The sequence below is a fragment of the Coturnix japonica genome, chromosome 12, assembly GCF_054131305.1.
Source record: "Coturnix japonica strain WE chromosome 12, WE-NBRP24, whole genome shotgun sequence".
Taxonomy (NCBI): Eukaryota; Metazoa; Chordata; class Aves; order Galliformes; family Phasianidae; genus Coturnix; species Coturnix japonica.
In genome coordinates, this window is record NC_140674.1 from 22350931 (window position 1) to 22365459 (window position 14529).

At 43.0% G+C, this 14529-nt stretch overlaps 1 protein-coding gene across 15 annotated transcripts in view; it reads right to left on the reverse strand.

Moving 5' to 3' along the window:
• Positions 1 to 14529, reverse strand: part of MED12L (mediator complex subunit 12L) — a 92226-nt gene that overhangs the window by 7724 nt on the left and 69973 nt on the right. For 7 of the 15 annotated variants that reach the window (XM_015872148.3, XM_015872149.3, XM_015872147.3 and 4 more), the window contains 15 exons: positions 13762 to 13882; positions 12970 to 13071; positions 11760 to 11873; positions 10961 to 11160; positions 10239 to 10427; positions 9246 to 9320; positions 8933 to 9123; positions 8458 to 8619; positions 6886 to 6997; positions 5585 to 5674; positions 4601 to 4710; positions 4097 to 4232; positions 3468 to 3629; positions 1817 to 2179; positions 996 to 1152 (listed from right to left, as the gene is read on the reverse strand). In XM_015872148.3, coding sequence (XP_015727634.2) covers positions 996 to 1152; positions 1817 to 2179; positions 3468 to 3629; positions 4097 to 4232; positions 4601 to 4710; positions 5585 to 5674; positions 6886 to 6997; positions 8458 to 8619; positions 8933 to 9123; positions 9246 to 9320; positions 10239 to 10427; positions 10961 to 11160; positions 11760 to 11873; positions 12970 to 13071; positions 13762 to 13882 — 2284 coding nt within the window. Of the gene's footprint in view, positions 1 to 995; positions 1153 to 1816; positions 2180 to 3467; positions 3630 to 4096; positions 4233 to 4600; positions 4711 to 5584; positions 5675 to 6885; positions 6998 to 8457; positions 8620 to 8932; positions 9124 to 9245; positions 9321 to 10238; positions 10428 to 10960; positions 11161 to 11759; positions 11874 to 12969; positions 13072 to 13761; positions 13883 to 14529 lie in introns of those variants that run through there. The other 8 variants (XM_085513462.1, XR_014933473.1, XM_085513466.1 and 5 more) reach the window with 8 other exon arrangements.

Here is a 14529-nt window from a genome sequence, read left to right on the forward strand (position 1 = left end):
AAAGGACAGAAGAGCTTTGAAGACTACCACTTGCAAATGAGAATGGAAAGTAAAAAGGCAATGGGCTGCATCCTCTACATCACACAGAATGTTTGACTGCTACTGAAAAACATAATTTGCATGCCAGATCAAAAGCATGATAGGAACAGCTCATCATGCCAAGCCATGTTATCATGAGATGGCAATAATTAATGCATTCTGTGCTACTTGATAGAAAAATATGGACCTGTAGGTCAGCAGATTTACAAAGGTACATCTTAACCACTTTTTACTGTCTACTTTTTAATTAAATTTTCTTAATTTCCTAGACACTGTCTGGTACCTTCTGAAGACTTTCATGCATCTTAAATACAGATTTAGTTATATTTGGAGCTTTAGAAAAAATATTTGACATTTGTAACTGGAAGGAAACTTCTGTGCCTCAGTGCATAATACCTGAGGAGGACACAACGCCTGCTTTTCATAACATCTGCTAAACACACACGAGAACCTCTAAAATATGTTGATTAAATTGTCTGCACCCTGCCTGGAAGAAACAAAACAAATGTACAAAAGTTCAGCTCATCACAAATGCTGAAAAAGAAAGTCAGCCCGCTGATTATTTATTCCATCTAGTAGATGTTAAATGAGCCACCACGGTTCTTGGTCTGGGTCAAATTAGAAATGAAATAGCCCCAAGGTCATTTGTTCCTTCTAATTGTCTCTCCCCTATTTAACTCCTCACTGAACTTCTACAGCTTTCTTAGAAGAAAAATCCATCAGCATTACAAACCATCAGCAGGTCATTGTTGCTTCTCTACCAGAAGAGTTCAATAGCTTATCATGGACGACCTACAACTGCTAATGGAGAGCTCTTCTGAACAACGGCTAACTGCAGGAATAAAACGTTGGTATCACAGCCTGCCTCAGAGTCTGGAACAAAACCCGGCTGCACTAAGTCCAGTTCTACCACCCAGAAATAAAAACACAGAGATGAACTCAAAGCTCAGACATACCTGGAGGGAGGGGCTGGTTCTGCATGAAGAAGCCAGGCTGCTGCGGATGCCCCATGATGGTGTAGCCCCACAAGGCAGACTGAGGATGCTGCATCATTTGTGAAGGAATGGGCGAGTAATTGGGAGGCACCCTGTATAAGTTGTTCTGTGGATATTCCTTAAAATATACAGTAAAAGTGAATGTTACTGACATTCATACCTTACTAACTCATAAATAATGCCAGTTTTCCTACTAAATTATTAAAGGATAGAGACAGTTCCCATTGTCGTTTGCAATGATGTAAAAAACAGATTAAGTCTCAGGCTGCCCACAGGTAATTAACACTAACAACTTCACAGAGACACCATCCATTTCTATCTTATTAGCAAGCACCTTCGGCAGGCTACCATAAGGCACAGCACAAGCACAGCGTATCTGTACTGCACTGTATTGTACTGTATCTGAAAGGAAATAATGGGAGGAACTTAACTGAAACATCAAAAAGGCCAGAAAACAATGTCCAAGTTACAGAGGAATTTCAGAAGGTGAAAAAGAACATAATTGCTGTAATTTTACACCAAATGAGAAAGAATACATAGAACCTGAGCAACATTCAGTGAGCTAAGATCCAGCCTAGCACCTTGTACATAGCACAGAAGGTCCTATGCGTGCTACGCTCCTCTACATTGATTGTACTTGATAGGAATCCACCCTCCTGCAGACCATTTCCATTCACTACCTCTAATGGAACCCCTCCAGGTAGGGTACAACCTATGAATGCAGCAGAGACAGCATGGTGACAGGATGTTCCCAGCTCTGCACGGAGGCACCAGCTACTTACATCAGCCTTAGAGCTTGACTTTGACTTCCTCTTCCTGCCCTTTGTCTTCTTCTCATCATCTGTGGTGTGTTTTCCCTGATCGGAGAGCTCCCCCGACTTCCTTTCTGGTTCCTGAGAGACAGGGGTGGTGGGCTCTTCCTCCTCCTCCTCTGGAGGCAGAGGCAAGGGCTCGAGGTAGTAGCTCCGTGGCTTGGGTTTGGGGTGTGCGTGATACAGGAGCAGATGCTGCTGCTCTTCATATTTGATCACCTTCCTGTCAACACGAACTGTACCAAACCATGCCCAGGAGAGAGGAGCAGGATTTTTGTGACCTTCAAATAAGTCCCAAGGGGACACCTTCTGTTTTGTTGAAACCTGAAGACCCTGTATCAAAATAAAAGTAAAGTCAGCACTTTAGAGAAGCTGAACAGCACAGCGAACTACTTGCTTTTGTACGTCATGATTTGAGTCACAAAATCCAGTGAGGGTCCTTTACGCCCCCCAGAATGTACCAAGTGCACACAGATGGAACTTCATCCTCCACCTAAAGCTGCCACTGGATAAAAGCTGTTAGATTTTTATAATAACATTTGCTTGCAGCCATGCTAAAAACCTCAAGTTCCACCTATCTTAGGAGGAAAAGAGGTACTGCAGAATTACAGATATTAGCTTTCTTCCTTACATAAATAAACAATTTAAAAAACAACAACAACAACAAAAACCAATGCTGGCAAAAAATCCCTATCAGCACAGTTTGTATCTTCCTTTTCTTTCCTCCATGTTTCGTAAGCAGGAGCACCCCCTGCATTGTCCTCCCAGCATGTGACAGGACAAAAGGTTTCCAGGTCAATCAAGCTCTCACATGCAGGATTCTGCTGAAAAAGCAAATACTGTTGTGAGAGCTTCTGCTCTTCGGCTCCAAGAAAACATCATATTCCTTTTTGGTCACTCAAGATGCTGGATTGCAAAATCAAGCAAGTTTCTGTCAGCACTCATTTCATGAGTCACAAATCAACCGTGTGCTCTGCACAACATTCGGTTCTTGTTTGTACAGACTCTGATGACAGGATTGTAGACAAATCAGAACGTGATTTCTGTCTCAGAAAGTCCTGAGCTTGTATAGGTGGCATAGAGCTGCATCCATCCCAAAGGCACCCAGAGGAAGAGCTCTGACCCATCTGCCAGCTGGGGCAAGTTGTCAGGAGAGGACAGCAGCACCGTCAGCACTGACACAGGAAGGTGGTACTGCCACAGCACACCACGAGGCTGGAATCTGAAAGCCCCTCTCCAAACACGCTCCTGGCTTCACACACTGCCCAAGAACCTTCATATGGATCATGCCAACAAACACACTGCACATGTATTGGAAACAGAATTACATTTGCTACCAAAACCCAGTCAGTCATTTGCAACTGATCTGAACAGCAGTGTCCTGCAGGCCCAGCACTGCACACTTCTGCACCACTGCTTGGTTAACACAGACTGTGCTGCTGAGGCTGAAGCTTTAGTAATGACCAAATGCATCAGCAAGCTGTATTACAGCAGAAGTACAATACTCTGCACATACTGGATTTAAGTGTGTGTATTATACAGGCTGTACATGTTTGCTTGAATTTCCCTTGCATCAAAACATCATGAAAAAACAGAGACGAAGGTAAACATTTACTCTTGCCTGTTTTTTATCAATGGAGTCAAACCCTGCAATTTTGTTGCCCTTGGTGTCGATCAAGGATCCCATTGGCTCACAGGTGATAATATCACAGGTCTGCTTTGGCAAAGGGAGCAGCTGGCGAACCTTGTCAATGCTGTCTGACCGCTTGTCTCCCAGCTCCTTCTAAGGGATAAACAAAGTGCTCAGTCAAACAGCAAGGTGGAAATAAGGAAGAGAAACATTGCCCTACTCTCACTATTAGAAAATGCCCAGTTTGGGGATGAATCATTTCCCTGTGCTTTTACTAAATTTAAACAAGTGTTTTTGCAGCCCTGTTTAGCTTGGTTCTAAGAAATCAAGTTACCTTGTTGGAGTAGGTCATACAACATACATAACACAAAGTAAATGCAAAGGCAGTGTCTCAAGCATGAACAAATAGAAGCAATTAAGTCTCTTCCAGGGTTCTGAATGTAAAGTTAACTATAAGAAATATCTTAGTAGTTTGTCTCCCTGCCTTCACATTCCTATTTCTTTATTTCCTCCTTTTCTTTCTTACTATTAATGCCACTTTATTCCCTTTCCTCTTTCCAAGGCACCAGAAATGACAAGAATCAAAAGAAATGCTGCAAATGATGAGAAACAACACTTACTTTTAACTTCTTCACTAAATTCATGTAAGCCCTTTTGTTTTCCTCAGGTCCTCCTTGGGAAGCATTGGACAAGTCGGAGGCGAGCGTCCCATTGATGAGGACGCCCAGCATGTCCAGCACAGTTGTGAACAATTCGCTGAGAGTGAAATGACAAACGTCACTTTGAAGAACAGCATGCACACGTAGCCCCATGTGTACGTGCTGGTGTACTGTCCCAGTGTACACATAAATCCTACTGTGCACCACAGCACAGAGCTGCTGTTAGATGGCCACCAGGAACCACAGCTCTGCTATGGGAAAGCCCTCAGGTAAGTGCTCATTGAGAAGCGGTGTAAACAGTTGTTCAGTGTTTTCCAGAATAGAGGTGCTCCCTAGCTGAGCCCAGCTTTGAGTATGTAAGTTGCACCCAAGCAATAACAGAATAATAATAAGAAAAATACATCAATAGCATACATGCAATCTAGATTAACAACACGTTAATTAGCTTGTTTGAACAGCACATACTTGTTGGTCTGCATATCAACTGTTCCTGAAGTGATTATCTGGAGGAGCAGAAGTGCCCAGTCTGTGGTCCACTGGGTACTTCTCTGCACAGTATCAAACATGCCACCTACCTGCAAAATAACACAGCAGACAGCAAAGCTCCACATTTATCTCATGGTTGCACACTTCCATTATCATGTGTGTTACTTATGAATGAAACTGCCAGACAGCCCCATGTCTTGTGCACTGACTGCCACCCTAACATGCTGACCTCAAGTAACTTTTCCCCCCACCCCACGCTCTCAGCAAAGTCCCACTTAAGAAGGAACAGTGGGAAAGCAAAGCAGTGTTACAGTGCTCTGCCAAGCAGCCTCCCATGCTCACCTTCACGGTTGGTGCAACTAATTTTGATGTGTGTGAACAGATTCTCAAAACTGAAAAGGTACTCAAGTAAAACTTTACATTTATTGCCTTCCCTCTACATGAAAAACAATAACAACAACAAAAACAGTGCACAGAAAAAGGTGTGAAGAACAAGACAGCACTGAATGAAAACTGCTAAATGATACGTTTTACCCCCTGAACAATTTTTCCTAATTTCTACCAGTATCGTATGTTAATGCAAAATACGTCTTTCCATCAGAACCAGCCTGAAACAAGAGAGATGCGAAGGGCACAGATCTCCTTGCTTTGCTGTGTCAGGGCACGGGGGCAATGAGGTCCCCACTGAAACAGCCAGATCCACCTGGGGCCGCCAGCCCTGTCCCCATATCCCCAGCCAGGGGCCTCAGCCCACCTTGCAGGGCTGTGTTTGAGCATCCCTCCCCCTCCAGCTCTGACCCTGACCCGCAGTCGAGGGCTGACATCCCGTCTCCATCCTGGGGAACAGATGCCCCTCAGATCCCAAAGCTCAAGGAGCCTCATCCCCCGCAGCCCCACACACAGCACTTCAGAGCAGCTTCTACGTCACTTCAAACCAACAGGACAAACAGAAGATTTTCTTACCAAATTCAGACGAAGCTGTAAGGCTTCATGCATCATCTGTCTAGCCTTAACATCGCCCTGGTACCGCTCTTCCCTCCAGTTACTAAGGATCTAAGAGAAACCGTTTGATAAAGGTTGTTTTCCCCTTGCAAAGGAATTTTCTCCCTATAAATTGCATGGTCTTGTGACTACTATCCTTAAGGAAACACAAAGGAGTATTAGCCTTCATATCCTAACGCCTGTTTAAAGCTTAGAGCAGATTAAACAAACTAAAGAAAGGTAACTATTTATAAAGAGCTGATCTTCTGCTATCAATTATGACTAAATATTCCTGATGCATCAAAAGGAAAATGAGTGGCTTTGTTATGTGTTTAAGAACACAGTCTCAAACATCCCACTAAACTGGGTATGTAAATGGATCTCTTGCATGGGATGCAGCTTCCCAGCAGAATCTGCTGGGTGCAACGGACAAGAAATGAGCAGAATCTCAGGGAAACTCCACCTGCTGTGTTACGGGGGGAACCACACAGCGAAAGGAGAGCCCATGTGGTGGTAATGCCAGGAAAATAAAACATCACAAGAAATACCAGGGGGAAAAAATGGTCAAAGGAATGAATTTAACCAGGACGTGGAAGTCAGAGCCTGGAGCTGCACTGAGAGGCAATATGTGCAAATAATGGCCCTACAAGTATTAATTTTCATTGTCACAGTAAGTCAGAGAAACTAGAGACAGAAAAAAGCAAACATAATTGCACCACACCATGCACTGCATATGTTCACATAAAGGACAGTCTGGTTGGAGTTAATGAAGTTCATGCAGGTACAGCAGGAGCCAGGTGGGAACAAGGAGGCACAGCAGAATCAGCAGGGGGTGCGAACGAGCATTGGGATTCAAAGAAAGAATGGTAGGTATGGTTTCTGTAGGCAATTTGCCAGTTAGAGACTAGCAGTATTTTAAAACACACACACACACACGAAACTCTTAATCTTTTCTGACTGGAGAAGATGAAAGATTTCAAAACGTAAAGTTTCAAACCTATAAAACCTTTTTATGACCAAACGAGAGACTGAGAAGCTTCCTCTCAGGACAAGCACTGAGCCAGGAAAGAGCTGAACCAGACTTGCGTTCATTAAATGTTGCTATAACCATCTTAGGAGAAAAAGATGTATTCTCTCTAGCAAATAGATGAAACTTTTCCCCATCCTTTCCTCCCCTCACGGCCCCTTCTAGCACAGCATGTGTTACAACTCTCCCAGTTTGAACCCCAAACTAATGACACAAACATCCACTGAAGGTGCCCATGATTATGTGCTCGTTTTACCTGATTGACTTGATTCTGCAGTGATGTTAGAAGCCCTTCCCGCTGCTCATCCTGTCCCTTAAGGCAAGTAAGTACCAAAGAAAGGAAAGGTTGCTGACTCAAGAGAGACATGCTTTAGGAGAGACAAACACAGAGGTCAATTAGTAATGTTATTTTGATAGTTCCCATCTCCACTTCCAACTTTGTTTTGTCTACTTGTTTTTCTGGAAGTAGCATTGCCTACATTTATGCCTGTTTTTGCTTTAGTAAATGAAAATGAAAGCCTCACAAGACAAATTAAAAGAACGTGCGCCTAGAAATAGGAAGAGCAGCAGCCAGTTTTTATACGTGTCAGTGCTGAGAACCCCCCTAGCTCAGGGCACTACATGGCCAAGGATTACACGGACACTTGCAGGTCTGACTCAGAACATGTTATTTCAAGACTGCTTTGATTAACCAGAGATATAATTGTGGTGGAGACCAGACAGCTGAAGCTTCTAATCCACGTTAGTGGCCTGAAGTGAATCCCAAATTTCCCCTCTGAGCACTGATCAAAACGAAAGCCAACTGAATCACATCGAGATTTTACCATGGGTTTAGCATATGTGAACCCAGAGGTAGCTTTAGCTGGTTGCAGGAAATGTGCCATAGCAGCATAAGGGCATTCAGAATTCATATATATATTCTTTAGAGTACTGCGTTATCCGTTATGGACATAAAATGTAGGCAAACTGAGAGAAACATGCAGAGATAAATCTGGGAGTATAATACGTGAAGTAGAAGAGACTAAAAATGTGAGCAAAGGGATCTGGATAATAGTTCATTCCATGGTTTCTACAGTTTTAGCTATGTAAACTCCCAGGAAATGACACACATCCCTGAACACAATAAAACACACATCCATGCATACACATGTAGTTCATACAGGTGTTCATTTCAACAGCTGTTTCCATTTGGTGTTTAACTTGACTTTAACAATTACAGTGACAACCAGACTAAAGGGACAGCAAAATCTCCTGTAAGACAAGCCAACCAGAAAGCCCACATTTTCAAAAACCAGGTTAAATGGGGATTTTTCAGAGCTAAGAAAGAACCTGGTAGGAGTACCTGGTTAGCTTTTGCATTAATTGCCATCAGAAAAAAATGACAATTTGCAAGACAACTGCTATTGCATTCCATGCTACACAAAGTGGTGTCAGTGCTTTTAATTCTGCACATAGAAGCCAAGCCAGAGGAAGGGCTCAACAATTTCAGCAGCCATTTTATTTGAAAGCGGCTTGTTTTAGGTCTTCTACACATGAGTTTTCCCATGGGAAAAGAAACAGAAGGCAGCCAGGGGTTCCATACTCCCCTCCACTGATGGCTGCAGGACACCCTCTGGATGATGTGTTACAGGGCCTCCACATTTTGTTTTCTGAGACCAATGATACTTTTCAGACTAAATTAAACTTGAACCCTGGCTGGGGCTGATAACTTACATGCTCCAAAGAAGTGAACCAGTGAAGTCTCGTGAAGCAAAAACCCAGTGCCCAGTATAGCCCTCCTTCAAAAATACCTGTCAGCTCTGTTCACAGAGATCAACCAAGGTCATACCTCTTTTGCTTCTGTCTATCTCTTTCCTTCTTAGAAGATGATCCCAAATGCTGACCTTTCTCCAGCTCCTCTCCCGCAGCTTTCAAGACTCTACCTTGAACAGAGGTAGGTAGTTTTGCAATCAAGGGAGCCACCAGCCACACTCCTCGCCACTCAGAGGAACTAGAAATAGAACAAGCTTATTTCAGCCACAGCATCCATGCAGATTTGCAACCAGTGCTAGCTGCTACAATACCGAACTGCTTTAATAAGGACACAACACATCTGCAGTAACTAATGTGGACAGAGCAATCATACTTTCTGGTTTTTGAAAATTCAAGAATAATTATCAAAAATAATTTATTGTTAAACTAAGGTAAACAGCAGTAATCTTCAGGTAAGTCATTCCTGTTTCAAGAGCAAAACATCTAGGCAATCTATGCATAATTAAGCATCACGTTGGCTAAAATAATTAGAAAGGTGCTACAGAAAATACCTTAGGAATGTCTTTTTACCATTCTGTCTTGTATTACTTGTGTCAGCATTTCCAACAGAGTTTGGATTGAAGAGGCCTATACCAGAGTTAGAAGAGTTATTGTTTAGATCAGCGGATTGCTGAAACACCTCTATTGTCGCCTTTGCAATATTATCCAACAAGCTGTTCATTTCAGCCACAGACCCAGAACCCTACAGTAAAACATAAGTAAACTAGCACATTCATGGTATGTTTGCTCATGGACTACGTTAAAATTTAACATACTTTTTTGCATTAAATATTTAGATAAGAAAGGCTGAAGACAGATACTCACAGGCTCCTTCATGCACTGCTTGATCATTAGTTGCAGCTCCAACCAAGACTGCCGGAGAGTCCACTGGTCTAAGTTCTGGGTAAGAATCAGCATTACAAACACGTGTCAACACTTTGCAGGTTTGAGGGGTGCAAAAACCTGATCTGATGAGCAGACCATCCCCAGCAGTTCTCGTTTTGAAAATCTGATGACATCTCAAGATACCAGACCTACCCAAGGACGTATGGTAACTGTCCTGTCATTACCCAATACCTTTAACATGCAACTTCTCTGAAGAAAAAACATGCTCTCTGCAAAATCCAGTTAAATACAAGTACTGAAAACAGAATTTGCCCTTTCATTAGCAACTACATTTAACCATGGCATTGCCATGCAAATAGATGTGGTGTGTTCAGTATGAGGTCATCTCATCCAGACACCACTAAGTTAAATCCAGCAGCTGAAGTGATTATTTTGCAGCACACCAGTCCCTTTTACTCTTGGTCTGGATGTTGCCTATTTAATTCTTAGAATTTCTACTCAAACAAACTCAGTTCTGTAGTTTGAGAAACGAAACATTCCTGAGCCAGCTGAATTTGAACATGTGATCAGTTGAGGACCACGCGGATGGCACCTGAGCCCTTTCCATGGAGCACAAATGCCTTCTAGCCCACGGCCAGCACAGAGCTCTCCCACAGAACGCATCCCACCTCAGCAGCCCCCAGAGCTGCTCCCCTCCAGCAGCTGCCCAATGACTGACACAGAGCAGCCATGGTGCACATGTTGCACACTCATTTTCTCCACAACCATGGAATCAGAAGTAATGAAACGCCAGAAGTCACACTGCAAGGTGGCTACAGCAAAGACTGGGGACCCTGAGCATACAGGACTTCTGAAGAACTATGGCCTACCATTATACTGCACCAGGACCTGCAAAGCAGTGCTGCTGAAGGACAGTCTAAGAGTTACTACATCAGTGGTAATTTGTCCCCTTCCTTTTCTCCACTGCTTTACCTGAAGTATGCGCTTGATGTGCTGCCTCTGAGGGTTGTCCCCCTCGGAGCATTCTTTCACACCATGAGGATAACAGATAAGCTGAAGAAGTTTCTGTGCTTGCTTGTTTGAAAGAACGGGATCCAAAATTAGATCTTTATCTGTGCACAGCCTCTCAGGTTCTTTTAAACAGTGCTCTCCAACCCATTCCTGTAAGTGAATGAGGTAACAGATTCATAAGATAGCTTCAATATCCAGTATTGTAAGATTGTAAGACCAGCATCTGGTAAACTAAACAGAAAAGGGATTTTCAGCATGCAAAACTTAGAAGCAAAATATTTGTTCACATGGGGCTGCAAATGTCTCCCATCATTCATACCCGAAAGCATAAGATTTAACTGGTTCCAAAAGTTTCTTTTATGTTTTGAAAGCAACTTTGCAATAGAACAAATATTACTGCAAAAGCACTTTGAACAGACAGCTGATGGAATGTTCTGCTTAAGAGCCAGGCAGGACAAATAAATCTGAGGGTGCAGATGGATGCTAGCAACTAACTTATGCTTTTGTTTATTTATTTTTATCCCTGGTAACATCCTACTCAGTTATTAAACCAACGCAGGAAAACCACTGAGACCTCATACACTGAAATATTCCAGCATTCATTCTGCACCAAAATACACATTGTCCTTTTCAAGCAAAACACCATTCTTTCTCTACGTGAAAAGTGCAGTTTTACACATTACCTGCTGGCAAATGGTTCTTAGCACATATCTGGCATATTCACTTAAACTGGCAGTTTCTATGGAAACAGATTTTCCACGTGATTTCAGAGCATGAGAGGAAGCCCACATTTCATCCTCAGGGACCTCATCCAGCAAACCTCTCACAGGCAGCTCCTCATTCTTCACGGGGGTGACACTGCTGCTGCCGATCTCAGCATCACCTGCAGAGCAGAAGCACAGGAGCACAGGCTGAGCACTACCCACAGCAGGGCATCTCCAGAGGCATGGGAGCAGGGAAGGAGTGAGGCAGCTGCTCCCAAAACACCTTCCTGATCGATATTTCAGAACAGGAAAAGTTTTGTGTGAACTCAACACAACTTGAAGCACGGTGTGCTCCACAGGAAAGGGCCCACTAGTGCATGGAACTGCTTTGTCAGATAAGGAAGAGTTGGGTTACTTGCTCTTCTCAGATGACTTTTTTCCAAGTCTTCTCTCTTACTCTGATTTATTAACACTCCACAGATCAACAGACAAGTTTGGGCCGATGGTTCCCTCAGCCTGTTGCACCATGGATTTCTTCACCAGAGAGATGGACCTTTGTGGGAATGGAGAAAGGCAGCACACTCTGAGGGAGCTCTGGCAGAGCCCAGGAGCCCTTTCTCTCTGCAAGGCACCAGCTTCTACACCTACATCTACATCTTTCTTCTGTCACCAGGGGTCTCCTTCCCCAGAAGCATTCCCAGGGATGTGAACTAGCACTACCAGGTTCTGACCCAAGCTCTAGAACAGAAGTGTTACACGTTACTCTGCGCAATCTTACCAAGCATCAGAATTGCTTTTAAGACTGCAAACACAGCTCCCACTTCTATACTGTTGTGAGCAGCAGCCAAGAGGTGACGATCACAAGAAGAACGAATTCCAGGAAATAATTTTCCTACGGAAAGAAGAATAAATCTTGTAGAAAATGGTTATGCTTTACATCTACAAGAGCTACAGAAGAACAGCAACTGAATGAAGTATTGAACATCCTATAACTGAAGCTGAAGACCAATGGGTAAGTCAGGGAAATCTCACTGCCTGAGATACACAGCGCTTTGAGTTACGAGTGAGGAACACCCTCTGACTTATTTTGCTTGAGTGTGCAAGAGAAGCTCATTCATTTCTGTTCAAAAAAGAAACTATTGATTTTAGACAGAAGAACTTGACATCATTTAACAGTTTGAAATAATAACTGCTTTCAGTTTACTTCTCCCATAGAAGAAGCCCTGTTATCAAATTTGCTGAAATATTTAGAAGTCAAAACAGAGGTGATTTCAATGGTTCTTTCCTTTTAACTGCTATCTACCTGTTCCTTGTTCCCTTCCTTCCTCTTTTGGTCTGTGGCCAAACACACGGGTCAGACCACAGAGCATCCCAATTAAGGACAGACACGTTAACATATTCTGAGGTTCAATTTCCTCACGTTTCTGCTGCTGCACTACAGGTGTTTTACTGCGCCTTATTGAAAAGCACGTTTAATTTAATTACACACAAAGCTACCAAACTCCATTATGTTTAATCCTATTCACCCTCTGCAGAGCTGCCACTGCCCCAGCAAAGTCAGCACAACACAGAGCACAGCCGTGGTACTGCCAGCACACAGAGACACAGCTGCTGCAGTGAAATTCACAAACAGAATGAGAACCGTCAGAACAGAACTTCCAGAGTTCTTTCTCTGCTGAAGTGCACACAGGTGCTGCTTTAAAATCTAATTCTTTTTCTTAAGATGTAGAATTAATGTGGCAGAGCTTGTCAGCATAGTAAATATCGGAATGGCCACCTCTTGTCAGTGAACAACTTTCAGTATCTATACAGAGTTCCATAAGCACATAAAAGTTTGTTTTACAAATAAAGAAGAATACTACAAATTAACTTTTCACTCTTGAAGAATTTTTTACTTTACGCAGGCTGTCATTTCTAATTGTACCATTTCACACACAATACCTGAAGCTGCAGCTCTGAAACAAAAGAGCCACTCAGCAGGAGCTTACCTGCTCCCTGGGGAAAGAGGCAGACGTGGGGTGTCCTGAAAAGGTGCAGGAGAAGCCGACAAGTCATCCTGGCCCCAGGCTCAGCATCTGGGTCCCCACAGGCTATGGAATATGGGAAATGAACATAAGGCATCTACCCAGGACCTCACAAGTCATGCTGTCAGGACTGGAAAGGTTCTACTTCACAGGCCCATTTTAAAAGCAAGTACAATAATTTCATCAACAGGAATTAGCATTTATGGCCTTGAGCCATTCAAAACCAGGAAAGAACGGCATGATTTTGTTAAGTCAGGGACAGAACTGATGGCAGAAACAAATGCATGACTAAAACTGGCTTTTGATAGCCAAAATAGAAATAGGAAACACAAATCTAGGCAGAAAGTAAAAAGAAACATGCAATGTGGCCAACAAAGAGGAACAACACGGGTCCCAGGCTGGATGCAGGGATGATTCGGTCAGAGAGAAAATGTCAACATCAGGCACTGATAACAGACAGAAATCAGAGACAAATACTTGATGTGGGCTGCAGAAGATGCACAGAAAAGGTGAACTTCCAAGGTGTGTCTATGCACAACTCAAATAGATCTGGCAGATATTCCAGCATGTACTGCAGAGCACAAAAGACTTGAACAGAATGTGATGCTGCATAACAGAGGAGGACAGAGCACTGCCAGCAGCTCTGCCACCACCTGTCAGCCGTGGGATCTCTGATCTAACACAGCTCAATCAAAGTAAACTCCCTAAAAAGCCTGAAGTTTTCCATTCTAAGTTTTTCTCTTGATATGTTCTTACCAGCTGCAAGAAGAGCAGGCAGTGCTACGTGCTGAACGACATCTTCCAGAGAAAAGCACTGCCGAGCAATCAGTATGGCAATAAAAGTGGCCAGGGAGTCGTGGAATGACAGATCACTCACCTGGGAGGGAAAACATGGCAACTCTTTACATAACAGCATGCACACTGCTGCCGTGATTATTAAGGAACTATCAGAATAAACAGTAAAACGTGCACATGTAAGCAACCATCCATGCACTTTAGTGTATTCTCAAACATTCTGTGGCAATACTGATAGCTCTTAATTTTAAAATACATCTATTTCAGATATCACAAATTAATTCCACAGTAACAACCAGTAGTTTTATACAGAAAAAGGGAAAATGTTATTACTCTGTAAAAACTGACAACACCAATAATCGTTCCTTCTTATCAGGATAAGAATATATCCCTAGCGTTCACAGCTTCAGTCTGATCTCAGACTAAGGATCAATATGTTGGGTCTGATATTGGGTAATGTTACTCACTGTAATCTTGTTGACTTTGATAGGACTGTGGCAACTTATACCAGGGAGAAAAGAACAGTGTGCACCAAACAGCGCGCCACCAGCACCACCACCGCCACAATGCAAAAGCCAATCTGAGTCTTTAAAATCAAGATGGTCATTTACATACCCACCAGCTTTTTAGACAAAGCACATCTGTTCCTTTCCAAGAGCACCTCCAAATGCTACAGATTGTTCCATAACAAAGTAAGAAAAAAAATGCGAGAGAAGCCTCTAAGCACTG